The following is a 27,709-nucleotide window of genomic DNA, read 5'->3' on the forward strand; positions in this document are numbered from 1 at the left end:
CGGGGACGGAATGTTTCACAACGGGTGCAAAATCAGTAAATTAGGGGTGCTCAATGGAAATTCAGGCTAATAAGAAGGGAGGAAACAGTGCAAGGTGGAAGTGAAACTGCAAGTATGCGTCAATGTCTCTGGGATTTGCCTGCCGCTATTGGCAAGGAGCTCGAACTATAGGCGGCCCTTTTTTCCAGCTTGTTTTGCGCCGAGCTCTGTGCTCACCCATCGCAAGGCCTTTCTTGATTGAGTGCGGAGCACAGATCAAGCACAAGTACTGCATCGGCGCTCGGCTGGGACTTGTGTTCAGCGTGTTCAGCGTTTGGCTACGTTAGCCAGGCGCTGTGTGAGAAATGTGAACAAAGTAATGATGTTATTGATGTCCCCACGGGTTCAGTTCTCAGCTAAGCCACTAGGAAAGCAACTGTTTGATCCCCCCCTTCTTTCCCCCCCAATAGCCCTTTTTATTTATTTATTTATTTATTTATTTAAAAGTTCCCTCAGGGCCCGAAGGCATTACAGAGGGGAGTGGTTTACATCAGTAGAATTCAACAACATACATTAAATAACAACCTATGAATGCAAAACAATATGTACATATTAGTGAAACGCTGAAATGTGGACATTGTTAAGGCAATTTTTGAAAGCAACGCTGTCAGATATTGATACCACAGATGCTGTAAGGTGGTTCCACAACACTGTGGTTCGGGGTATGAATGAATGGTAAAAAGTAGTAGTGTTACATGAAGGTACACCTATCTTGTGTCGGTGATTGAGACGTGGTGATATGTAAAAAGGAGATGCAAATAACTTGTCACGCAAAGTATGATTGTGGTAGTAGATTTTGTGAAACAGGCACAACAGGCAGACTCTGGTGTCTGACGGCCCTACGATTCTGCCAGCCAACTTGCAACACTCTTTAAAGACGACGGATGCAGTGACAGAGTAGTTAAACAATTGTCGTTGCGTGGCGCGAGGTGCCAGCTGCCCCAGCGTGGCAGTTTTGCTGTGGGCGATCGATTTGTAGGTCCTTGGATTTGCTGCAGTCGTGTTATGGACCTCGGCTTGTTCCGCTTCGTTCAGTGAGAGAGGTAGGATGTGCTTGCTATGGGAAGTCTTTCTGATCATGTATATGTGTGTAATGTCTGCAGCATATATTTTTTCTTTTTAAAGTTTTGGGCTAAAAACTGGAAAACTGCCTTTACACACAAAAGAAACAAAAAAAAACAACACAAAAAACAGAAATTAGTTTTTTTGGTCAAAATAGTTCTGGGTAAAAGTTTATCTACTCTCCTTTATTCAATGGTAGTACCCACACATGTTCGCAGGAAAGACAAAAAGAGAGCATCTCTTGGCATCACCATCACTTTTCCGCTCTGTCCTCACAGAGTTGGTATGGTAACCCTGCCCCAGGCTGGGTCATCCACTGAACCATCCAGCCTGTTAGAGATGCCTTTGACCTCGAAGCTCTTCTCTACAATCTTAAAGAATACCGCTATTCACGCTTCAAGAATCCGCTCACACTTAGCAGCTACAAGATGTGACCCCTTGATCCAACCAATGTACGTCTTTCACCCTCCTCACGGCGCAGCGAAATTCGGACTCGAAGGGTCACTTCGCCAGCACGTTCAGTGACCGAAGCATGTGGGCCACGACGGCCAAGTTTTGGTTTTTGACACGCAGAGCTGTTCCCGTGCACTCTTTGTCAGCCATTCTCGAGAGCCATCCGGGCACACTGAGGTCTAGACCTGGCCACTTTTTGCAAACACGCGTTGACCAGTCTTTGACCAGCTCGTCCGACATCCGTCCTTGCTCTCGTGCTCAAACAATTATGCCGTCGGGGGCTTGCTCCTCAGGTACACGTTTCCCTTTGAAAAACAGTGTGAGGCTGAAGAAGTTTTTGGCCCGTCTACTACGGTACAGAGCATTGACACACATCGCCATCTTCCGGCTCCCGTCAAGCAGACGTCACACCTGCTCGTACACCGTACAAAAGGCACGGTGCTCGCTGTGGACATGACGGAATTATCTGCAGATACACGTCGAGCATGTTTAAATCATGTTTGCTTCGTACACATGTGTGCTTTGCACATGCCTGCTGACGTTCGCTGTAAGAGCAATGTGATGGGCCGTCGTACGAGGAAGAAACGTGCCTCGGACGGTGTCCGCAGATGTTCTTTTGGGTGGCGTTCTGGCAGTGTGACTGCGGCTTTAGGTGAACAGGGCGCTTGCCTTCCCTCTGCCTCTACCGTCATGTTCTCGGGTCGGTAGGCAGCTTCTCTTCTCACTCCCGCGGAGGACGTTGACACGTCATTGTCGGACGGCAGATAGACAGGTTCTCTTGCGTCGTGAAACACTGAATCCACCCATTGCTGGCTCTGAACACTGTGGCTGGGAGCTTCATGCTTTGTGCAGTCTCGAGTGTCTTCGTGTGTAGCCTCTCCGTGTACTGAAGAAGCAAATCGTCTGCTTTAGAAAACGTGGCCTCCTTGCTTCGGAAAGCCATGCTTTTGTTTTCTTTCTGTCTTGTGTTAACGACGTATGCGCATCCTTCTTCGGTCTCGACCTTTCGCCAGATTGCTCATTGACCTTCCTCTTTGGCAAATGCAACAGCCTTTAGTTGAAAGTGAGCTGTATTCACCTTTTCTACGTGGGCGCCGCCATCTTCAATTCTGGAACTCCCGGTATGCGTGAAAACATTGCTTTCTTCTCGCCTCGACAGTAGAATGTGCTAACATTTTAATTGCAACCGTCAGTCATTCCTGTTATGACCCTTCCATACTTTTATACTTGTTCGTGGTTGTAATCTCTTGCTTTTAGTTCGGAACGCATACTGGATAGGGGGACAACGTGGCTGGGTGCGAGGCTAAACAAAAAAGGTGTATAGTTGGTCTGTCATAGAGAAAGCTGAAGTAGATTAGTAGGGACTGAAAAGCTGGCTCTGAATCCAAGATTGAGCACAATGGTATAGCAAACGAAACAAAACAAAGAGCGCAAATTGGAGAAAAAAACACAAAGGTTGAGTCTCCCTCCCAAAAGCGGGAAAACAAAAGGCGAAACCTCCTTTCCTGTCAGCATCCAAGCGGGGGGAATGGAAAGAGGTCCTCTCGCGAGAGAGTGAGAGGAGGGCCCTCCAGGACAGGGGACCCTCCGCTTCACGAACAGGTTAGACCTCGTGGCGAAGGAGGCCAAACATTCCGACCTGCGGCCATTATCACAGCCATTGGGGAAGGGAGGCCAGAGGAATCCCCATATCACGCACAGGAAGACTGATGAATGTCACGGTGTCGTGCTTTGACGTTGTGAATTAAGGTGAAACGAGCTTTAGAGATTGCTCGCTAACCGCAGTGACCGGTTGATGTGCTGGCGGGTCGATCGCCAACATTGTCTAAATTTCCAGATGGTGTCGGTGATGTCGGGAGCTAGAAGGTGCGAGAAAACATAGTAGGATGGCAACTAGGTACTATGATAAGATAGAACCATGGTCTTAAATTCCTGGTTAGACCACTTGATTATCATGCCTGCCGCATGCCTCCGCGCCTGCTCTCACCAGTGTGTGCGTCGAGCTTGAAGGAGCGATGCAACAATTTTTGTACTTTGCGCAAATACCGCTTAAAACGGATCCCTAACGTTAATGACTTATGAAACACGCGTTCGTTTTTCACCCCACGCAATAGAAGTCCCAGAAAAAAATTAAAGACAAACGAGCAGCGTTCACCCCCTCAACTCGCAGCTAGTACAAGCGGCCACGTGATCTGAAGCCGATTATATGCCGCCAGTGTTGATCATAGCCACGCGCTGGGGTTGGCAAAGCGCAGGACACGAGCTGAGTTCCAGACATTGTTATGGCTCGGCTGTTGTCGTCGTTGCAGCGATTGGACACGGGTCACTACCCGAGGTAGCGATTATCACGAGCCCAAGTCGAGTGCCCACGCAATGCTCGGGACCAACCTATGAACCGCATTCAAACATCGTCACTTGGGTGTACTGCGATCCCCACGGTACGTCACCAAATTTTGCGAAGGAGAGATTGAATGAAAATGATCGCTTTTGTCCTTGAAATTACACCGCAACAAAGGAGTTTCTTGGCCAGTGGCGTTGCGTGCGAGTATCCTTGAGTCCCAGGTGTGCCAGTAAGCTCGTGTCAAGTGAAAAACATTTCAATTGAATATCGTTGCACAGCTCCTTTAACCGCTTTGTACCCAAGGCCAACGAGCAGCGGCTGACATGGGTGAGCGCCTGGGTTAATATGAGAGGCTCCGATATTATGCTCTGAACTGTTTCAGGTTTACCTTCTTTGGTCTTGATCTCTAATTTTCATTTTGAAGTTGATCTTGATTTTAAAGTTGATCGCTAATTTTAAGAAGCTGTCGCGAGAAGTGAAAAAAAATATTGTGGTTCTATTTCTGAATAAGTACAGTTGTGAGGCTAATTCCCGTGCAGCTGTCGATCAAAACAGCAGCAAACTTACCTCACTCTGGTATGACGCTGCTAGAGAGCATTGTCACTTTTAAAGCACGGGTGTAAGTTTCCGTAGTATTTGTGGGTGACTGTTTTTGCAGTTTATAATAATATTAGAGTCTGGTTGGGGGGGGGGATTTTTTTTTGAAAGGCATACTTTGGGGATATGCTGGCTTTGCACCATTTTACAGAAATTATTTTTGCAGGCTACATAAACTATGTATTGTAAAAGTGGGAAGGAAGAGAGGGTCTATCCAAACTGAAGCGTTGTGCTGGGATTCATTTTTCAACCATTCTTTGAGTTCCCATTGTAAATAAAACCTACTTTGACCAGACTTTTATTTCTAAAAAGAAGGCTCTGTGTTCCTTTTGCACCCTATATTTTTATTACAAAAGGTAGTAAGCAACTTGGTCCAGTATCAAAAAGAAACCCTCGATCATTATCATAGATGATATTTAGCGATGCAGTCACTACTGTAAACGACTTATTTTTCGCGGGCTCAATATTTCGCGGTTTAGGTCAAAGCTGACGTTTTGAAATAATTCGTGGGTTCTAAATTTCACGACGCGGTGGGATCTCAGTAGATTCTAGTGTGTTTATATTTTACCAGAATAGTTCACAAGACCTACTTTTCGCGAATCGTAGGCGATCCGCGAAAATTAGGTCCTCCCGAAAATTAAGCCGTTTACAGCATATCATTTTTGAGTGCCCCTTGCTAACAGGTGTTGGCATCTGCTCCAAAAGCATCGGTGGTCGCTTTAAACCGGTATTTTGCCTGCATCGGGACCCGCTAGAAAACTCCAAATGCCGCTTCCATCCCCGCATTTTTCTTAACACGGAACTTGTTACACGGTCGCCAGAAGCGGCGGCGCCGCGATTGCGTCTAGCTCGATGCCGCCTCACATTTTGTGTTGCCGCTGCCTCTGCCATGGCAGGAGGAGAAAGGGACAACCTTTTCTCTTTGTAGAAAACTCGCCATGTAGGGTGCAAACAGTTCTGATGACGACTGGAATGTGGTTGCACTCTGCATTGGGTTCGGCACCGGTCTGCCGAGATTGGCCGAATCTTTGATCTGTCGCCTTTTCCCGTTTCTACGCTTCCGAGTGGGGCCAGTGTCCCTTTTCGGGGGTTCATACACTCCCTTAACCCTAGTGTTCGATGCAAATTTGACTTTAATATAAATTGTGTCGTATGGACGGTTATACAATGAGATGTGAGGTTTGATAGTAATATGGCTACTCTTGTCTCTGCTGTAGGTCAATTCTACCAATGTAATAAAACTGCTGGCACATTATTTTTATTATTTTTATTTTAAAGGGGTTATTTTGCTAAAATGTAGATTAATAATTACAAGGACAAGATTTTGAATCCTTATAATTCGCATCATGTTTCTAAGCAACGTAGAGAGAAAGTTTACCGTCGTCCCCACCCAGGGTCGCCCTTGAGTTTAAAGGAGCTGTGCAACAGCTCTAGTCCTTTGCTTAAATAATTTGGGAATTGGTGTCTCGACCTTTCTGAAGTAAAGCACAAAAAACCGCTTTTGCCTGCATGTCCTAGTTTTTATTTTAAAAATGGACAAAGATTGAGGCTTTCGGTACCTCTCAACTCCTTCACCATCTTCCGAGTCACGTACGCTGTGACGTCAATGGGGTTTCCGCGGTGTCCTGGTGACGCTCTCTCTCTAGAGCCATCGGTGAGCAGCGGGAACTTATCCGCTCGCGACCATGTGCTGGCGGGCGCAGCGTGAACAATATGGTGAAAGGAGGATCCGGGTCCGGCCATACCCGCCCAGCTATGTCCCCCTCCCCCTCCGGCTTCTGGCGGCTGTTCGCGGTAGCAGATAGAGCTGACTGTTTTGTGGACCTAGGATAGATGGCGCCACTAAAACTCTGTATAATAAAAGTTTTGTCAATGATACCAGGTTTCTGACGCATTTATATTTATGTTGGAGCGACAAGATTTATAGAAAAGTTACCTTTTATCGAGCAGGTATTCGCACAACTTTCTATCTTTCTACAAGACCCCCATTGACGTCACGCCACGTGTTTCTCATGGCCGCCGCTTGCGGCTGCAGGCCGGGGAATATTCTAATTTTTGCCTCGCGATTATGCGGCGGAATCCCTACATTTCGAAGGAAGGAGGTGTGTTTTCTGTCCTTTGTGACAAGGTGAACAATGTCAAAAGTAGAAGATGCCAATTTTTTCAACGTTAAAGTCATTGCACAGCTCCTTTAAATTGGGCCGCATACTCGGTACCCTTCATCCTTCATCTTTAGTCCACCGGATGCTGCCATAAAACATTAGGAAACGTGTAGCTGCGTTAGCCAGACTGCAGCAGCATAGTTGCCTCAGAGTTCCTTTTTCGTGAGCCATAATTTTCTTTAATATATACCGCACGGCGCAGTTGCTCGAACCCGCCTTTAGCACCTTAAACAGGGTGTCTAGCCCGGGTATTGTCGGGGAAATTTTAGTTACCGAAAAAAATCAGGGAATTGCCAGGGATATTGTCAAGAAGCGAGCTTAATCAGGGAAAATGAGCTAGAAACGCCATCGAGTGCCCTGAGCAAAGACTTGAGGACTTAGGGGCAGAAAGATGGGCAATAAATTCTGCTTAGAGCAGAGTGCGGGCTCTGCTCACCCAATGTAGAGTGTGCTACTCGATGCAAAGGGAACAGCCGACAAATCCAGTCCAAGCTTCGGATGGGATTGGATTGAGTGTGGGACACTAGGCTAGATCCAGTTAGAGCTACTAGATTTAGTAACAAATGGAAAAGCCGCAGACCCCAATCTAATCCAAGCCTAAAGTGTCCGAAAGTGTGGATCTGGCGGCCATGCTGCCATTCGGTTATTGACGTGTGTGGTTGAGCGGCGTGTTTTCATCGTGTTCCCGGAAGTGGCCTCTTCACTGACAATGTCGGCGGCAAGAAAGGGCTTGTTTGATTCGAACTGGACGAACCCGAATATTTCGTGATATGCAAGTTGGATTAAGCCCGTGCAAAATGATCCTCACAGTGCTCAATGCCTTGTGTCGTAATGGTCTTTTATATTTAACCGTCTCTACAGTGGTCAGGGAATTGCACCTGAAATTGTCAGGGAAAACCTGGAAACGTCAGGGAATTTCAAAATAATAATTTGCTAGACACCCTGTTAAAAAAATGTGACGCGTGCATTGGTTTTTTTTTTTTTTTTTTGGCTGGTGAGCGCAGATTGACTCTTGTCTTCCAAAGTCTGGAGAGGTGTTGCTCTACCTGCCTCTGTGCTCTCTTTTAGCTAATTTTGTACCGCTAGATGCTAGCTTTTTTGCTCAAGGTACGCCGGTTGTTGTTTTTTCTCCAGGAGGAGATTGAGGAGATACTGGGCAAGCTGAAGCTGGAGGGCTCAGACGTCCCCAGGCCTGTCCTCAAGCTGGAGGAGACCGGGCTCCCAGGTGGGTGCAAAGCATCAAGCAAAGTTCGCCGGATCTCCACGCCTTGAGTTTTTTCGAGGTCGTGTCCGTGCCAAAAAGTCTAGTATGGCCTTCGAAGGGAAGAGCGCAAACAAGTGTATTAAAAAAAAAAAAAAAAAAAGATTAACTCGGTTGTCATTGAATGAACTTGGGTGCAATCATGTTTTCATGCCTCGTATGCTTCCTCTGCGGAGTCTTCGTGTCAGTCCCATAGCAGAAAAAGGACGTCATGTACAGGGTGTTTTCACTACGCGAGTTTGCTCTAAAATTTCTTTGGTCCAATAAATCGTGCCTCCATGTAGCCACTTCAAACTTTCGGCAGAGTGATGCGTTTGTGATGCGTTAGTGATGCATTTGAGCTCGTGAAATTTCAAGGCGTAGCTCCCTTCCCGGGATCTGGAAAACGCTGCCTCCACGCACAGGAAGATGTAGAACGAAAGCAGATGAAAGTCGGTGTGGATCATTAGCTCATGCAAAAGCCTGTGTGTTAAAAAATTTTTTTTCTTTTTGCCACCACATGTTTTGTTGTTCGAGAGCTACTGAAAAGAAGAAAAGATATGTCCTCTTGAACAGTCTGGCTCGGAGACGCATGTCAAGAAATAACAATTTACGAAAAAAAAAAGAAAGAAAGATTTTAGAGCAGTATTGACGGCACGAAACGCGATTTAGTCGGTAGTCATCTCCTTTCCACTTGTTTTCTCTCGGCATTTCGGACGCCTGGAGGAGAGGTGGATTGGCTTGACCATCTTGTTGAGGTGGAAAGAGTGTATGACCATTCCGTGACATCATGGACTTTGTGCGCAGAATTTAAAATAAATCTTGCGCCGTCACTATTGCTTTAAAAAACATATTTTTGCGTAAAGCTAATTCTTTAACGCGTACGTCCCAACCAGACTGTTTAAAAAAACGTTTTTTTTTCTTTTCAGTTGCCCTTGAAGTTGTGTTTCGTGGATTCTGTGTTTCATAAACGAAGACATGCCCTGGGCGGCACGTCACGCACTGCCCTGGACACGTCTTTGTTTTGTGTAAGGTGTTGTGTGTGTCGTCGAAATGTGTGAGATGTGCCCAGGACGTGTCTCACACATTTCGAGTAAAGTGTCGTCGTCGCGCACGATCGAGGAAGAAGTTGCAGACAGAAACCCCAGACAGTTTCTATTCGCTCCGGTTCACGCCCTCTCGTCGTCGTTATCGGCTCCTCGTGGATAACGTTTCCGAGAGAACTCGGTCGCGCGCCGATGCTCGGGAAGTTTGAACTCTGTGGAGTTGCCGGATGGCCGGCTTCATCTGCCCCTCCCCGTTCGCCGTTTCCCCAGACGAGCTGGTGAGCAAGTTGAAGGACATCTTCGGCAGTCAGCTGGGACCCTTTGCCTCCTACGGGCTGCCCTCTCTGCTGAGCGGGCGGGACCACGTCTCTCTCGGTGACGCCTCCATGTCCGAGCGCGTCCTTTCGGTAAGTCGGCTGGAAGCTCCCGCTTGAGCTACTTACAGCGAGCTCTTCGGCGGTGCTATGCTCGCAGGGGTGGAAGCACTGCGCCAATTGCGCCATTGTGCGCCAATCCACTTTTGCTGCACCATCCTGCTTCCAAGCACACATGCTGCGCCAAAACTAGCCAAACAATTTTTTTTTTTTTTAAAGCTATATTTATTAGAGATTTCTTTTTTATTGGCCATAGTGAGGTTTACCGTGTTGTGTTTGTTTAGGTAATTCTGAAAAAAATAGGTTCTTTTAGCAAACCATTGCCGCGTACCGCTCACTACCGGAGTCTTTGAAGCATGGTTTTAAGTGCTCTCCCGAGTGATACCGTGACCGCGGGCATGCTTCAAAAGCTCTAGTAGTGCACAGTACGCGGTAACGTTTTATAGGCCCATATTGCTATGAAAGCACTATACCGATGTGGTTGTGTCAACGGCGTGTAAGCAGCCCGATCCCGATCTCCGAAAATGGCACATACACAGGTCCACAGGTCCTTTGTCAGAGTACTACTTATCAGAACTCTGGCAAACGACGAGACGATGCTTCGATGCATTGTTTTGTCATTCACTTAATCTTTTTTTTTTTTTTTGCACAGTGGCACTGAGCAAGATTGAGTGTATTTGAAATATGACACACACGGGCATTAAATTGCCGTAAAGTCTCTTACAAGCGCCCGCCCCCCAAAAATCACACATCCCGTTTTTTATTTTTTAAAATTTTATCTATTGAGTGATTTGCGGTATCAGTACGCGTCAAGCATGCTCGCCGCGGGTTCCCTCGTGGTTATCGCACCGTGACACGTGAATCTGCAGCATCCATACTATGCAGGGTCCCATGACATGCAAATTCCCAATTCGTTCCCGCTTTTTTTTTTTTTTTTTTGGCCTGCGATTTTTGCACGCGATATCGGTTCCCGTGACACCCGGGTTCGAGGGGGCCAGGTTTTTGCGTCTACAGGGTGTCGCAAAAGAAAATTTACACGGTCTTTTTTACCGCAAAAATAAACTAGGCATCGCCGAACGCTCATTCTCCGCCCAAAGGTAGCGCTAGAGGTCACAACCAGATGCCAAAGTTTCAGTCTGATCCGATAACTTAATCAAAAGTTATAAGTAATTTTCTGAAAATTTCAATGGGAAAATGGAGCCCATTTTTGCCCGTTTTCGGTTTCTGGTGCCATAGAGCCCCATGTGTTTGAAAACTGCGCCGGCCGTTCCGAAACACACTTGTTCGCTCGGGAGAAGTGTGTTTCTGTGTCTCGCTGCATCAGGGCGCCAATCACGTGGCTCTCCTCTCATCTGTTGTCTGCCGTTCCACCTTTTCCATTTTGGCAGCCGCTTCTTGTGGCGATCTGCCAGGTTTTGTCGGTATATAGGAGGCTATGGCTTAGCCCAGCAAATAAAAATACTTTGATTGGAAAGCTGAGACATCAATTAGCGCTGCAGAAAAGGTTTGTTCATGTATCTTGCCCGAAAACGAATTGACGTGCTATCTATTGAACAACGGTGTGCCGGTGTCTGCGTAGTACATCGACGAGTTCCATCTCGCGCTGCAAGACTCCACGGATCATCTGACAAGTATGACAGCTTCATGCGTCAACAAGCGGGTTCAAGAATGTTGTTTTCCATTTAATTCTAAACCGCGTGCATGGTCAACAAATAGATTGGTCAAGGTAACTTTCCGCCTATGTGCTTGAGGCGGATCTTCACATCTTTCTGGAATGTTAAAACATTTGTAGAGACTTCCTAACACCACCGTCTTTTTTTCCTTTACACTCTGCCGTTCCACAGAGGCCCTAATTAATTTATCTTCAAAACAATTTCGGCTTCTGCCACCCGTGTCCACAAGATGTTGGGTTCGTCATAACCGTGCAGTCGGAGGTGACTCATGCGGCTCGTCGATAGTTTCGGTGTGTCACGCTCCCTTACGCTATTCTTCGTTTAGTTGCTGTGCTCGGAATATGACGCTCGGAGCGTTGGAGTTAGAGTAAAGGAGCGCGGACTTAACGCGCCCAATGTAAGATTCGGGACAACCTTACAGGTTGGCGCCTGAACTGCATAAGCTTTGTCCTTCTGGGTTGGTGGTGATGACCTTGAGTTTGAGACTATATAAAGAGGCGGACTAAATCAACGAGTTCGCCGAATTTGAAATGTCGTTCCGTCTATTCTCTGCTCCTGCATTTTGATGTTTCTTCTCTACCCAGTCTTGGGTTAATTCAACATGGTTAATATTCATCAGCTCGCCCGCACCCTTACCCTATTTATTTTTTTAATGCATATTTTGAGTGCCATTCGAATCTCTCATTTTAAGTTGGGAGCAATTCCAAATCATGCTCCTCATGTTCTTTCGGTCTCTCCTCCGCAATGTTGGACAACACTGTTGCGGGGATTGCAGTGTTCACATGGTCGTGGGCATTGCCCTATGGTGACGACGACTAAGCGCGAATCGTGGATGGGGCATTGCGGGAGCACTGAACTTTGCCTCGATTACTATCAGTGCCTCGGCAAACATTTGGGTAATGGCTCATGTTCAGTCGCAGCAGCGACAAGAATAGCCAAACCCTAACAATGTCTGGAGCTTAGTACGTGCTCCATGCTTTGCAACGAACATTGGCGGTGTACTATCGGCACGAGATCATGAAACCGCTTGTTCTGGCCGCAATTTTAAGTGGCGACTGCTGCTTGTTTTTCCTAATTTCTGCTACGACTGCCATCGCGTGGAGAAAAAACTAATCTGTGTTGTGTAAGTTATGAAAGTGAAAGATTCATTCTATGCGGTATTGACGAAAGTGAGGAAATGGTTTCATGGTCCCTTTAAAAATTATGCTTTCTTGATCTGGCCATCATTTAGCGTAGTATCAAAGCAGTCGGGTGCTCCCAGGTGCCGCTTCGTAATAACTTAGGTGAAGCAAAAACACAAAATAGGACTCACAAAAAATGAGTGTCTCAAACAGTGGGGCAAAAAAACGAATAAATATGTTTCTTTGCAAAAGAATTCTGTCAAAGCAATGCCACTCAGGTAGGTAGCACAACTGATAATGCATAGCATCACCTTTCTATAATCTATAGAGGGGTACTAATGCAGAATAGTCACAGAATACTTTCTGTGCATTTGTACAGTAGACCTCTATAGTAAAAGCAGTTTGTTCACATAACGGACAAACTGTTTGTGAATACAGCCTATGCATCTACTTTCCTGCGGAGCACATTTACAGCCAGTCATTTCATTTTCAAAAAAAAAACAAAAAACGTAGCGAATGGCAAGGTCAAAATAACAATTCTCTGCAAAAATGTGATATGCATTGACGACATTTTCACGTGGCTTAGTTATCTCCGTCCTGCGAGCCGCTGGCCTTCCGCTGCCGATTGCGACAATTGGCTTTCGCGTGCGTAGCGCGAAAGGACAAATGAGCTCTCTTCATAAACAGTGCGTCTATTACTCGAGTGAACATGGTATAAATACATTGTATGTCTGTACCACTAGTTTAAACATTCTTAATTTTTGCTTCACTATATACTACTTACATGTTTGCCATATCAGTCTTCCCTAGTAAGAGGTTCTACTGTAATTGTTATTGGAATAAACTACTTTTGTAAATAGCTAGTATAGACTAACCTCACCAGCCAGTTTGGGTACGCCACCACTGCCGCAATCGATAGAGGGAACTTTAGTCTTTCTGGCGACTTATATGCTTTTTTTTTTTTTTAATTCACGGTGTGACACCATTTATTTTCTGCGCCGTGCGCCATCTTTTGTAGAGCACCGGAACTACGTAGCCATAGGTGGTGTTTCCCCCTCAAGGAGGCACTGCTGTCACCATACTCTTCTGCACTTTTCATAACCGACTACACTTTTCATGACTGACTTTCATAACTGACTACACTTTTCATAACTGACTTTCATAACTGACTACACTTCTCATAATTGACTCAATGTGGATAGGCAAGACTTTACAGCATGTTATCGAAGTTGCCCAATTCAGTCATTGTTCCGTATTCTTTTGCTTCAGTCCAGTAACACTGAAAGGAAAGTGGGCTGGTATACACGCATTGCAGAATATTTTCTCGCATCTTCCTTAGTTTCAGTTCGATAAGCAGTTTTTCTCTGCTATGCTCCAGCTGTGTTGCTATATGTAAAAGGAAGGATTGTGCCTAGCCAATCTTTTAGAAGTACAGAAAAGAAGTATGTAAAGTTTATCTCTGCCTGCGCATCAATGCTCGCGGCGTCTCCGGGTCTTGGCTGAGGCTAGGCCTAGTGCTCCAAAGCTTGGTTCACGAGTTTATAGCTCGTTAAACTTTTGTTCTCTTGGCATGTGTTCGCTCGAGTAAAGCTGACTACCTTCTCATTTTGCGCGTTTTACGTCCTTTTAATGCAAAACACTCGATTGCCCCGTCAGACAGCGCCGTGCTATGGCCATTTCTTGCAAGTCGAAATGTCAAAGTTGCGCGTCAAATGGTACGTGCGATCAAGCCGATTGTGCGAAACTCCGATTTCGCAGTAACTATGCGCGTAAGCGAATAAAACTCATCGCGTGAACCATGCAAAGAGGTGCGACTTGTATGGCAACTTTTCCACGATAACGGCTCAATGTGCGGATGTGCGACTTATACAAGGGTGCGACTTATAGTCTGGAAAATATGGTATGCTTTTTTTAGGGTTGAAGCTTCTCTATATTTGAAAAGTGTCAACAACCCTCTTGTTTGTATGATGGGCATTGCGTGATCGAAGGCCGTAAAGTTGCGTGCTCCACTCACGCGTGACGCTTTCTCCTCCCCTCGCAGTTCCTTCCCCACGTCGTGGCACATTGCCAGAGAAACATGAAGGGAGACTGCAAAGGACCCATTGTAAGTGACCACCTCTGCTTTGTCCTGCTTTCATTTTTATTATCCTTCTTGAGTGTGTTGTTGTGTTGCATTGAATTCGACCCAGTTATCGAGGGACCCTCACATTTTGCGTGTGCCCAGGCAATGGTGGTGGCATCCAGTTGCCGCCAAGTCCGAGACATTTACAAGTACTTCCGGGATGCTGGGAGGCCCTTCGACCTCGAGTGCCTGGAGATCTCCGAGGAGACGTCTAACGACCGGGACGACTTCCAGTCAGGTACTGGGAGGAATGACTCATTGTATCGGGCGGTAGCTTGCGCCACCTAGCCGAGGTGGCGCACCCCCCCCCCCCCCCCCCCCCCCTTCCCCAAAGCTCTGCCCCGAGTTCTGTCCCTTCCACTAAGTTCACCAGGCTGCTATGTGTCTTCATAAAACTTTAAAATCCTTGGATATGAAAAAGTCGTTACCTAATCCTTGGGAAGTCTATGACTTTACTCAAAGTAACGTCTTATCGAGAAAAACTTGACAACATGAGGTTAGGCAAAAAAATAGTTCAGAAGCCGGCAGACTACATAACTAAAATAAGGACACCAACTTTATGGAATGGACAAAACAAATTCGTTAAACGCTTTGCTTCCCATGCGGGAGGCATCATGGATAGTTACGGGGCAAGCATACGTCTCTCTATCGACACAGGTCTAGTTTTTTTTAATATCCACATAAGATTCGGGGAAAGGGCCATGCTTCTTGTTGGCAATGGGGACATTCAAGATAAATAGAACTGTGTTGAGACACAGCTGTACACTTTCTCTGTAGTTACTGATGATACCTCCCACAATGGAGGCAAAACAATGAATCTGTTTTGTCTGCTACGTAAAGTTGGTGCTTGTAGCTTGTTTATGACAAAAGGTTAGCAAAAAGAAAATACTTTAAGCAGTCGTGGACCCTTTGAGTATGTTGTGTAACTTATGCCTCGGAGGCACGAGCGACGAGTGATATCGCTTATTTTTGTGAGGTTAAAACAGCCTTGAAAGGGTGGCAAAATTTGAGCCAAAAACGTCGAAGGTGTATGTGACTCGATACGGGCCTCGATGAAAATATATCTTTATTTCACGACGAAACAACCGCAACAGCTTGAAAAGAAAGGCCCTGGAGAAACTCCGTTTGAGAAGGCCTGCCTGGCGGCGCCAAGCTAATAGGATTGGGAGGAAAGAAGGGGCCCATAGAAGACACACTATTAGGGAGTTCTCATAAACCGCTAAACTGCGCCTGCGCGCCGATAGCCTTGACTGTAGAGTTCCGGGTATCGTAGTGGGTTGCGGAGAGCGTTGCGGGATGGCAAAAACAATCTATAAGAACTCCCTATAATCCTGTGCCTGTGGTGCGGATGTTTTTTTATTTTACATGTATAATGTGGAGCAGCTGAAATAACCGCTTCGAAATTTTTGTTAAAATGTTACTTCAGAGGAATTTCCCTCTTTGTTCCTCTTAAAATTGCGAGATTTTATGGTTTCTGAGTCCTTGAAGAAGTCTTTGCAATTCATGACGATATCTATAGAAAATCCCTGAAATAACATGAATGAAAAATTTCCTATAAATGTTTCTTTTTCTTTTCCAAATTTTATGCTTCTGAACTCTAGGGCTTTGAACTGCAAAGTCGTCCTTGTTGAATTCCTTCAGGCTCTTACTGTCGGTTGCAGGGAATTACATTTTGAATTTTGGGTCAGTCACATACCGTAATATGCCGAGTCATTGCCCACCCCACTTTTTGGGCGAATATCGATTTCCAAAAATAACGCCGAGTGATTGCCCACCCCTACAAATACCCCAACGCAGACTCCGCGATCTGCGAACGTTTGTCCTATCGTCCTACCTGAACGACATGGCCGCAGACCATGTCGTTCAGTTGGAGGACGTTCGTGACAAAGTAAAACGAAGGAGGGAAAGACACCTCTTTTTGTATACGCCTTTCCTCCCCGATTTCCGGGACCCCAAAGTCATTGTACATGCGTGCAAAAGGAAAACGATGGAAGTAACAAAATAAAACTTTGCTTTGATTACAAGAAAAGTGTTCGGACAAAAATACAAAGTCAAAAAAGGTAACACAAGCAGTGATTCGTTTAGGGATTGCGAGGTCAGTGGACGCCCCATATCCTAGAATGTAACCTCGGAATGCAAAGTCAAAGTCCGTCTCCACCGAAGTAAGGTCACCGCGAACCCGCTTCTTCTCTCAGAACTTCGCGATTGCAGTTTGCAAGGTTGTGCAGTGGTGAAGACAAAGCCAACAAGTAAATAGAGATTTTCTGGAACGCCGCACACAGCCTTAGTAGAGCGTCCCATAAGGAGCTCCGTGTTTGTGGTGCCATTCACGCCACGCAGCAATGCTGCTTCAGCCCGCGCTGATAGCACACTGCACGGACGCACACATGCATGCACTTAACAAGAAAGTTGCGCAAGGTCCTGCTCTTTGCAATTGACAAGGCTTGGCCCAATGCCAAAGTATTTACCAACGTGATTGCTGGCTTTCCCGCTTCCCCAGCATTCCCTTCGTTGCTTCTCTTGTCTGCTCGCTCGCTCATTGCATGTAATTAATTTTTCTAATTTCTTGTTGACTTTTTTTTTTATTAACGAAAAGAACATGGCGGTGTTAGAAACACGCTTTTGCGGAAGAAACACTCACGCTGTATTCCGATCGGCGGTGTTCATCGCACATATACAAGCAACAGATTTTACCATAGTAAAAGATCCTTTCATGAGTATTTCTTTCATAAAACAATAAAACTAATTTGAGTTTTGAGTTTAATGAATTTCTTGTGTCAGTCACACTAAATAATACATACAAAAAAATGTTGATACTTTTTTTTGCTTTTTCTAAGCTTTCTGTGCTTACTCACCGAGGCATGGCCAACCCCACTTTTTTTTTTTATGAATTTCAGATGGCAGGGGTTGGACGATGACTCGAGATGTTACGGTAGTGTAGTGTTGTTCTTTGTTGCTTCTGTGGTTCACTAGTGTGAAATTTCAAGCATAACAGGTGCCGTGAAATAAACCAGAAAAGTAAGCTTTTTATTGTCCATGCTAATGTGTCAGTGAGCATGCTCTTTTACAGTCTTGTCGATAACTTCAATAATCTTTGGATTTTTTAGCTAAAATACGACACATCCTCTTTGGTGCAGCTCCGACCTACTAAAATCTGATCGTGTTAATCAATCTCTAACAAGCGAGTTGAAATGCCGCAGTTTTGTCCACAGCATTCTGGCATGCATTTCTGATGATCTTATTTGTGCTGGAATAAATCTTCAGAGAAGTCCATTTACACATAATAAAAACTTACTATACATAAGTAGCCTGTCACAGTGGTACTTCAAAGGACTTTAGCAATATGACAGTGTTGCCATGTCTTCCCCGGTGTAATCGAGTTTTTTTTTCATTTATTTCTTTTGTATCCACATTGCCTGGTGGGCATTACAGTAGGGTGGATGGAAATAATTATAGAAAAGCAAACATATAGCGGAACAAGTAACAAAAAATAACAAATCATACTGGAGAAGCATACCAATATGTACTACAATATTAGGAGAACACGATCAACAGCAAGCACAGGTTGAACAAAATAAACCGTCAAAACGTACTATAATAACATAATTTCATATCAAAAGGATTGAACATTAGGAAGCTCTACCAGTGGGTCACGCAGAGCATTCAAGTCAATAATTATTTTGGGAAAAAATAAATATTTTAGAACATCAGTATGGGTAAAAAATTCTCGTCTTTATTTTATTTTTGTGGTTTCCTTTATATGCGTTTCTCTAACATAAGTTTAGTATTAGTGGACCTGTTATAAGTGGGCTGCAAGTACTCAGGGGCAAATTTCAGTGCCACCTAGAAGGGGTAATGAATGTGCGTGCATACAATTGATCAGCACTCATTATGTACGACTGCACGGACACCCATAGCTTTGGCTTTATTGCAGAGGAAAGTTGTACTTACAGACTGGTGGCTTTCTCATTATAACCTTTGTACCACTTTCTTTGCAGTAAAGCAAAGTAACAGTAAGCTTGTGTTGTTGGCACAGGCCATTGAGGCAGCTGCTTAGCAAAAATATGAATATAGTGATGATTTTTTTTTGTTGTTCTTTAAGGCAAGACACTGGTTCTAAAATCGACTTTTTTGTTTATTAATGGATTATAATGAAAATCAGTGTGTATATATGTTTTGGCTTCCTCTTTTCAAATATTCAATTAGTTCTGCAATATCTCAATTACTTTCTGAGTTACGAAGAAAATAATGAAGCCTAATTAGGTCATTTCTTACGACTCATTAAGGAACTTTCTAATACAAATTTTTTTGCATAAGTGATATGGATTTATAACTAAAGACCTGCCATGCAAGATGATGCTATTTATATTTTTGTAAAGATAGATCATTGTATAAAACTACTCTAATTAGTTCAAGTACACTATTTACAAAGCCTAACGAGGTCACATTATCACTAATAATAAAATTTCGGGCCCATACTGTCATACAAAAATAGCATCATCCTGCAGTTCACTTCTTTCTGAATCTAACGGTATAAAGTTTATAGAAATCCTTGAAGAATAATCTCATGAAAACAACCGTAAGGCTGGGCATGCAGGCGAAAAATGTGAAGCTGAGAAAATTGCAGTTGAAGTTTTGACACTCATTGCATAAAATTGAGTAAGGGATCCCATGCAATAATGTTCAGCAATATGAAGCATAGTTCTATCTGAACAAATTGAGATGAAAAATTCTGCGATCCGTTCACAAGAACCTTTAAAAAATAATATAAAACTGAGAAATAATGTCTGCAATGTAAAATAAAGTTATAAAAGAATGAGTAGACTCTATAAGGGACAACGGGAGGAGGCACTAAGGGTTGCACGTTCCAAAAGCAGATTTTGTTTGGCCCTGAAAAGGGCCTTTGTTCATGTAGCACTCGAAAGGGGAGCCCCCTCACAGCTGTCCAGGACTGTAGTCCCCAGCTGTTCCAGTCCGGTGTTGCCTGGAGAACCTCTGTTTTGCATTGCTGCTGCTCTGGTGGGCAGCGTTGGCCTTACGCAAACGCAGATTGTCCTTCTCCATGCTGCTGCGTACGAGGCAGTCACCGGCAGCATAGCCCAGGCTCGCAGCAACGGACTCGCTCATTGCCCGCCTGCCCTGATTGTAGACGGCAACAGCTTCGGCAGCAGCCCTTTTGACGCTGTCCAGGGAGGCATTGGCGTTCTTCGAGGTTTGCGTCCAGATGACCGAATGCAGGCTCTCGCTGGCATTTTGCGTCTTGCCTTCGCTGCACCTTGCCAGCAGGTTTTCATCACTGAGCCTTGCAAACACTGGCTCGAGGGCGGACCGCACACAATCTGGAAGAGGGTTCTTGTGCGCAGGTGGACACTCGCCATTTGCCAGGGCTCTGTTGAATTTGCACCACGACTCAGCTCCGTCGGGGCACTTGCTGTGGTCTGGGGCACTGTCCGTAGACGTCATGTGCAAGAGGGTGGCTTCCACTGCCCTCTTCATCCCTGGCACATCGTTACTGTTGCTCCTAAGGGCATAGCTGTAGTAGCTTTGAATCTTCTTGATTCGGTCCTGCGTCCGTCTGCCCTTTCCGCCGAGTGCTTCACCCTGGGCCTTCTTTTTCTCAAGGAGGTTACACAACGCAGCCCCCATCCGCTTGTGCACATGATTGATGCCGTCCTTTTTCTCGACCTTGACGAAGCCGTAGACTTTTGCCTCGGTCAACGCATGAAAGGTTCGGCTATCTCCATCCGAGAGAACTGTGGTGTACCTCAGTCCGTGCTTGGCCAGGAATCTTTGAAACATGGTCAATGCAGCCTCCACTTCCATCCGACCTGAATTGCAATCTATGTTCCTCTGGCACTCGTGGGCTGCATACCAGTCGCCGTACGCCTCTTCCTCCGGCTCCGGTCCCAGGGCACACCCAAGGCAAAAGTTGGAGTACACCACATGGTCAAGAACTAGGCCGGAATACAGCTCGACAATGCAGCCCACACCAATGTGGGAACTGCGTCCTCTCGTCATCCAAGATCCGTCAAAGATCACGTCGATGTTGCCGACAGGGTTCAAGAAGTCTGCATACAGTCTCTTGACAACTTCTGAGCTGGCAGCTTCACTTGCGCTTGCTGACTTCTCGCAGGCTTGCACATGGGTCTTCAGGTGTCCCTGGAAGGTCTTGTGATGCAGGCCGCGGTGTGACAAGTTCATGGACGCACAGAAGTCTGCGAGGGCAGTGACTCCTTTCCCAATTGACTGAATTCCCTTCATTGCCCTCATGTTCACTTCGAAAGGAGTGATCTTCGCCGTTCCGGCAACTCTTGGTGAAGAAAACTGCTTCTTCTCGAACTCGCATGTGGCACAGACGAGCAGAAGCTTGACTGCCAAGCCATACTCTTTGTCCGTGGCCTTGCTAAGTGTCAGGGTTCCCGCACCGCAGCTTCCGCACTTCGCCTGCGCGAAGAGGTCGTTGAGAGCTTTCATGTCCACTACAATGAACTGTGTCCCAGCGTCGCGCGTCTGGCCTCCTGTGGTGACGCCGAGAAGGTCGAATTTGCGCTGGGTCGCCGACTTTTCCGATAGCGCACGCTTGCATTCGTCCGATTGTGCGACTCGTTGCGCCTGCTCGGCCGTGGAGTAGTATGCGGTGTCGACACGAACCGCGCTCGCAAAGCTCGACAAACTGCCGCTGCTGCATGGAGTCGCGATGTCTCCGGCTGATGTTTCCGGAGGATCCAAGGCATCCGGCGGTGCCGATCGCGGTGGCGCACTTGCAGCAGACAGCTTCGGCTTCTTGTTCCACGGTCGCTTCCTCTTCCTTCCGAACGCTTGCCGCGTGCTCGATTTCAACCGAGCGTCGTCCGGCATCTCGAGAACTCGAAGCGAAACAAAACAAAACACGCGCGACTTCGTAGGAAAGCGAACCAACAATGTTCAACGCAAGCGCGCAAACGGGAACTAAAACGTGCGCTCGATAACGGAAGAAACAAAGCAGACAGGCCTAGACGGGCGGAGACGGGCCCAGGAGCAGACGACGCACCTCTCGCCAGCGCGGGAACGGAAAGGAGGAATGGAGAAAAAGAGCGGAGGGGCGCGTTTAGGCCAATAGCAGGGGCGCTAAGCGCCGCGCGTGCTCTGACGTACGGGCACCTTGCTAGCCGGCCAATGAGCGATCGCAATTGGGGCCTTCGAAACCCGCGGAATGCGGACGTTTCCCGATGTTGTCGCGATAACGAATGGCATGGGGACGTGGGGAAAATAAGCGGCTTTCCAACAAGACCAAGATGGCCGCGATCCGACGAGCGATCGCGAAACGCGCGGGGCGCGAAGTTCCACTTGTTTTCATTGAACTCGCTGTGTTAGGGCTCTGCGGGGACATCGTAAATATCATTTTTTTCATGCTTAGACATTGAATTCGACATTGAAACTTTGCAGGCAGGTACTTTAGACTACAATTAATCCAAATATGTGAATTTTGAAAAACGTGAAATTTCGCGTTTTTTTACCATTTTAAGACCCGCGTCTCCCCTTAAGTTGACTTTACCATTGGCAGTTTCATTATGACATATCTGGGCAATGGCATGTCGATGCTGTCGTTTGGGCACTCATTATTACGCAAGTTTACTTGTTTTGCATACATACTATGTTTTATATGGTTAGTTTATGGTGCCGTTACCTGATGCTCGATCAACTGCGACTTTCTTTTTTGTCTCTTTCCATGGGGCCAGAGTTCCACGTGGCGATTGGGACCCTGACCGTGTTGCAGAAGGTGCACGCATCCAACTACTTCCCTTTTAGCACCATCTCGTGCGTGGTCCTGTATGGGGTCGACGACCTCCTTGACCTGGGCTTCGAGGCACCCCTGGAGCAGATTGTCCGGGACACTCACGTGAGCAACCTGCACCTTATATTTCCCGTGTAACCGCAGACAAACATGGGCGGCTTTGTGCAGTCGTGCCGTGGGTGCGTTAAGGCACCTCGGGATGCGACTTTTAGATTTCTGGTAGACCAGAAAGGTGACGCTGCTGGTCAGTTAGTCCACCAGGTCCTTATGGTCTATCGGGCCCTAGAAGGTCATCAGTGTCCTGGAAGCTCTACCAAGTCCTGGAAGGCCTACCAAGTCATATGAGGCCTATTAGGTCATGGAAGGTCTTCTATGTCCTGGAAGGTCTACCAGGTTGCGGAGGGTCTACCACGTTCTGAAAGGTCTTCTATCTCCTAGAAGGTATTTTATGTCCTGGAAGGTCTACCAGGTCCTGGAATGTCTTCCAGGTCCTGGATCATCTTCTATGTCCTGGAAGCCAAGGCCGAAGCAAGAAGGCTTGTTCGGCCTTGGCAGGCACTTCTTCACAACTTCTGCTGCATCAATGTCTAACGCTTTTGCTTCCGTTGAAGCTGCCGTGGTTGTTGATGCCGACCAGTCCCACAGCTTCCGTTCCCTCTCAGCATCCTCGTATTGACGAACTTGAATGAGCGCCTCGTTCAACTTAAGCTTTGTGTTTCGGCACAGTCTGTCCGACAGCTTAGTGTCTCGCAAATTCCACCACGAAACGGTTGCAAATGATCCGCTCCCCCACTTCTCGCGATGCATAGTTACATTTTCTTGCCATGTTGGTGAGCGTCGTAAAAAGAAGTCTGCAGACTCACCCACTTGCCGCAACTGTCTGGAGGCGTGCACTCTCGTAAAGCTCATCGACCGGGCGAACGGAGTACGCGTTGAACTTCTTGGCGATCGAATCGTAGTCGAAGTCTGAGTTGCCCTTGTGTAGTGAAGTCGGGACGTCCCGTGCTCGCAGCCCCATGGGGTATGGTAGGGTCCGAACACACACTTAGTCGCTGGCGGCGTACAGTCCCGACGGATAGACGTACTAGTCATCGAACTGCCGATGCCACTGTTTCCATTTCTCGGGGTTGCCGAAGTCAAACTGGGGTGGTGCTCGTAGATTGAGCGCACCGACTGGCAACGCTGCTGGACCGGCAGCAGCATCTTCCCCTTCCGCCGTGGTGGTCTCCTCCGAGGCTAGTGCGGTCGCTTGAAAAAAGAAAAGGTGCCAGCCGCTCACTTCTGTGACACCATGTAGAGACCGGCGACCGTCAATGTCAGAGCGGAACGAACACGAATGCACCTGGTCCATGTGGAACAAACAAGTAACTTAGTCTACCTCTTTACTTTCCTGGTTATACAACATAATGATAGCAACACCTACTGCGACATTTGGATATAAACATCCTCGAAATCAGCGTAAAATTCCGCGGCGCTCATCTTGAATGCCTTGAACGACCCAAATAATGAACGATTCGGGAATTCTGGTTCGGAAAAAGTTTGGTGTTGATTGTCACGACGGTTTGCGGAAAGTCGCCAACAGTAAATGAAGACTAGCGGAAGCTTTAAACAAGAAATAAAGTAATTGTCTCCACTTTCTCTGTGTTTGTTTGTGCTTTTTTTGCCCTAAGAGTGAAACAAAAACAGAGTCTCCGGGTTCTGTTTGTCTGTGTATTTTAAAGTGTTGTGTTGACAACCTCAGTCCCACTAGGAAACAAGTTGCATTTTCCTTGTGTTCTGCGTCGTGTCCTCCAGGTGGGACGGCAGACTCCGAAAAGCAGGCTGTCTGCCGTTTTCGTTTGTCGCTTTTTGTCGTGTGTGGTTGTCCGTCGCTCCAATGGGACGCGGCTATTAAAGCGATAAACCGGTATCCCGTTCACCTGGCAAAAGTGACCCCTCCAACCGCGCTGCCCCATGTCGTACAATTTTGACCACTAGACACGTTACCGCTCCAAATCCTGAGGCTTTTATGCAAAACTGAGCCAAGATTTGTATTGCGATAATTGTAAAAAACAAGATAAACTATTTTTCAATACTGTTAGCCCCAGAGATCAGTGTATAGCTCCGATAATAGCCGATTCACACAACGAACCGAATTGTGATTTTTGACGCGGACCGTGTACAACGTGACCAACACATCACCGATTCCTGCGATCCGCTCCTCGTCCGCGGACACGCGGACTGATAAAGTCGAGCGCCTTTTTCACTCGCGGATTTTCGGCGGGAGATTGACTTGAAACATGTTTAGTCTGGCAACAGTGCATGGTTTTCTTTTTTTTTTTTCTGGACGATTAAAACAAAAATGGCGCATCGTTGTGATTGTGCGCTCGCTGGTTCAGTTTGTCGCGCGATTCTCGGTTCCACGCGTGAAAGAAACTGCAGAAACTTTGTCCGGCTGACGCGACAGAGGTTCTGGTACGCCTCTGGGTCCGTGTGAATAAGTTACCGTCAAAACTCCTCTAGCACGCCGCGATAATTCTTGCACGTCCACTCAGGATTTCACCGAGCAAGACCTCTCTTATGGCTGTGGTGTGCTTGAGTGTTGTGCACGAGTGCGGAGTGCGTGAAGACACCTCCAGACGCCCCTTCATGAGCCCAGAACTTTGTCGCCTCTACGCCGAACCCTTCTCAAGCAGGACCATGCCAGTATCACTGTCATCCTTTGGGTTAGGAAAGCTAGTGGCGTTTCGCGCGAAGACTATCGCGTTTTTTTGTCTCGATCTGTACGTAACAGCGGCGTACGATTCTTGATTGTGGTGGCAAATGTCGATTTCTCTTTTCGACAACGGTGCCGCGGTGCGATGTTGGAGTTTCGCGGCAGTGTCGAGCAGTGACGAGGCGTCTGCTCGTCTCCCTTGTGTGGATGCTCTTGGGAGACGGACAAACCGCGGGCATGTCGTCATGTGATCAATCCGTCCGCGGATCAGTCTGTCGTGTGAATCGGCCATAAAAACCCAAAATACAGCACCGTGGCTGGCGGCATCTAGTGGAGCCATTGCAAAGCTGCCAGTGTTTTTGTCGTAAAAGCCCATTTGAGACTTAAAACAAATGAAACGTAACTTATCGTCGGTATTGTTATTAAAGATCAATAAGCAATTATCTGTGCGCGGTACTTCGTTAAAATCTAGTTGTGTCTAGTGGTCAAAAATGTGAAACGCTGCGGCGGCTGGGTAGGGGTCACTTTAAGCTGCCAGTTTATTGCTCTAAGCCCCTCTACCTCGTTGGTTGACAGGAAGCTTGATTTTTTTCTTCTATATTTGAATGAAATCATTTCGGTGGTTACTTTTCGGGGTTTGTCGTCTTGCGCCGAAAAATGCGACACCGTACGTACGAGGCCCCATCTACCTCGCAGCCCGAGCGACAGCTGGTGGCCCTGAGTCGCACATGGTTGCCCGACGCCAGCCGCCTGGTTGCCTCCCTCGCCTCGAACCCCATCATGGCCAGGCTCGGGGAGGTGGACACAGCCGCGCTGCCCAGCGGCGTCGCCGTCCACGTCCACGTCGTCTCCGACGAGAGCAACAAGAAGGCCGAGTGAGTTTCCCCGAAACACGTTCTCGATTGCGGTCGACCGAAGGAACGAAAACGGCAGAAAAGTTTTCTAGCTTGCCCCCAGCGCGAGCTTCCGACATTCGACGACGCTTGTGCATCTCGTGGGCCTTGGGCATGCACATGCTGGTTGACGGGCATCCAAAAGAGATGCCCCACCATTCTGATCCTGTTTTTCGACTTATTTTTCGTACTTTGCAGGGACTGAGAAAACGTCTGAATAACGAAGCAGTCCAAAGAATCGGCAGATTTAAAAAAACTTGCCTCTATGACGCCCAAGCGGGCTTAAGAAAGTCGTTGATAGTGCCTCGCTTCAGGTTACGCCTCCGCTTGTGTTCTGCCACTTTCTATTAGCTTGAGAATTGCCGGCTTCTTTTTTAGCGTCATGGTCAAGTACATTTCACGCTTCTGTAGCGACACCTTGCAGCAGCGGTAGAAAGGACGGGGCCACAATGTCCAAGCCAGCGTAGTCCGAAGACGCGAATCACCAAGAGGAAATGAGAGGCGCAAGTCCACGACTGCAGATTGGCGAACGAACGAAGCAAAACAGTAACGATGACGATAATGACGTAGCATAGGGTCACCTAGTGGTAGGACTTAGCAGCGCTCGAGTAGCACTGCCAGATTGAGCTGACCCGCGTGCAGCCAGGATAGAATCTATAGACGCTTTACACACGCGCCAGAATACAGCCGCCATTGCTGACCTTCTCTTGTTTTACCGAGATACCGAGCCACTGAAATTGGTGTGAACGAGCCTCCACAAAGGCCAGTGCTGGGGAGAAAGACATAATTAAATCTAGGATGGCAATGACCTAGCCTGCTGTGGTAATAATGTAGTGAAGTAAACGTAATAAGAGGAAACAAAAACTGAAGGTCAGTTATGGCGGCGACCATGCACAGCTGCTGCAAAGCGTCTATAACGGTGGCTCCTCGGCGGCGTTTCCCGCCGATCGCTCGCGACGGTTTTGTCCAAAGAATCAAACTTTCCGACTTTAAAGGGGCACTGACACCCCAAAGGTCGTATTCTTTTTAATTGTCTAAAGCGATGCAAGTTATGGTCATAAACATGCAAAAAAAAAAAAAAAAATTGCATTAAAAAAAAAAATTTCCTTGCGCACGCTCGCGTGCCTTTTTATTTTTGGCGTTTATATTTCCCGCGCTCACCTCCTTGCTTCTTTTGATCGGTAACGTCAAAAATCAGGAAATTTAGAAGCTTTGTAGGCGACATTTCTATAACATTTAATAACGGCAATCACAAAACATGTTTTTTAACGCAATTGTGATTGCACTACGGCCCCTCTTTTTGAAATACCAAAAATCAGATTACGGTGTGATGTCGCTTCCTGGATTTGTATCCTCCCTCGGAAAACTTGGCGGCACTCGAGCAGAGGGTGATTGGCGAGTCAGGGAAGAAGCCGGTTTTTTCCCATGCCGGCGCCCTTCTATCCCGCCTGCCCACCTCCTCCTTGTTTCGGGTCGCGGTGGGAACGGCGCTTTGCTTCTCATAGCGTGGAGCGGAGGTCTGAAAGAAATTCGAGTCGCAGGTGACCACAAAATTTGACTCACTGCACTGGCGCGGATCGCGCGGGAGCTTGAAATTCGGCATTTGGAAATAGTTTTTTTTAAATTTAGAAATACTGAATATTTAAATTTCGAATTTTGAGGGTAATGTCCCGGCATCGTTTTCAATCGTTTCGGATAATAAAAAAAAAAAGATTTTGATGTGTCAAGTGCGCTTTAAGCTCTCCGAAACGTCGGTTGTGGTTGTGCGTTGTTCCTGTCGGGTCGGTCGCGGTTCCTTCCTTATGGTACGAAACATCGAAAGACACCGAATTATCGCCATCCGAAAAAATCGGTCAGCGACCTTATAGCGTGGTTACCGTGTTCACATTCGCGGCCCCTCGATTTCGGCCCCTCGATTTCGGCCCCACGACGTCGCGTACGGCACACCATTGCTCGCCCACGATCGCTGGGGGGGCACGGCGGCGAAGCCAGATTCGACGGGCATCCGTCGCTCTGCGGGTCACTCGCTCCAGCCCGACGGCTGACTGTGGCTTCGGCAGCCGGTAGTTGGGATGCCGAGACGAGGGCGACTCCCGTGTTGACTCGTCTTGGCTCGT

The 27,709-nt window shown here is 47.0% G+C and overlaps 1 protein-coding gene across 1 annotated transcript in view; it reads left to right on the forward strand.

The window, feature by feature from the left end:
• LOC8026784 (DEAD-box ATP-dependent RNA helicase 40) overlaps positions 1-27,709 on the forward strand; it is a 37,080-nt gene that overhangs the window by 1,034 nt on the left and 8,337 nt on the right. Inside the window, 6 exon segments of the mRNA XM_029977586.4 lie at positions 7,789-7,879; positions 9,211-9,347; positions 14,150-14,212; positions 14,333-14,468; positions 21,949-22,109; positions 25,396-25,574. Coding sequence (XP_029833446.3) covers positions 7,789-7,879; positions 9,211-9,347; positions 14,150-14,212; positions 14,333-14,468; positions 21,949-22,109; positions 25,396-25,574 — 767 coding nt within the window.

Source organism: Ixodes scapularis, unplaced genomic scaffold, assembly GCF_016920785.2.
Source record: "Ixodes scapularis isolate PalLabHiFi unplaced genomic scaffold, ASM1692078v2 PGA_scaffold6__148_contigs__length_123643588, whole genome shotgun sequence".
Classification (NCBI taxonomy): Eukaryota; Metazoa; Arthropoda; class Arachnida; order Ixodida; family Ixodidae; genus Ixodes; species Ixodes scapularis.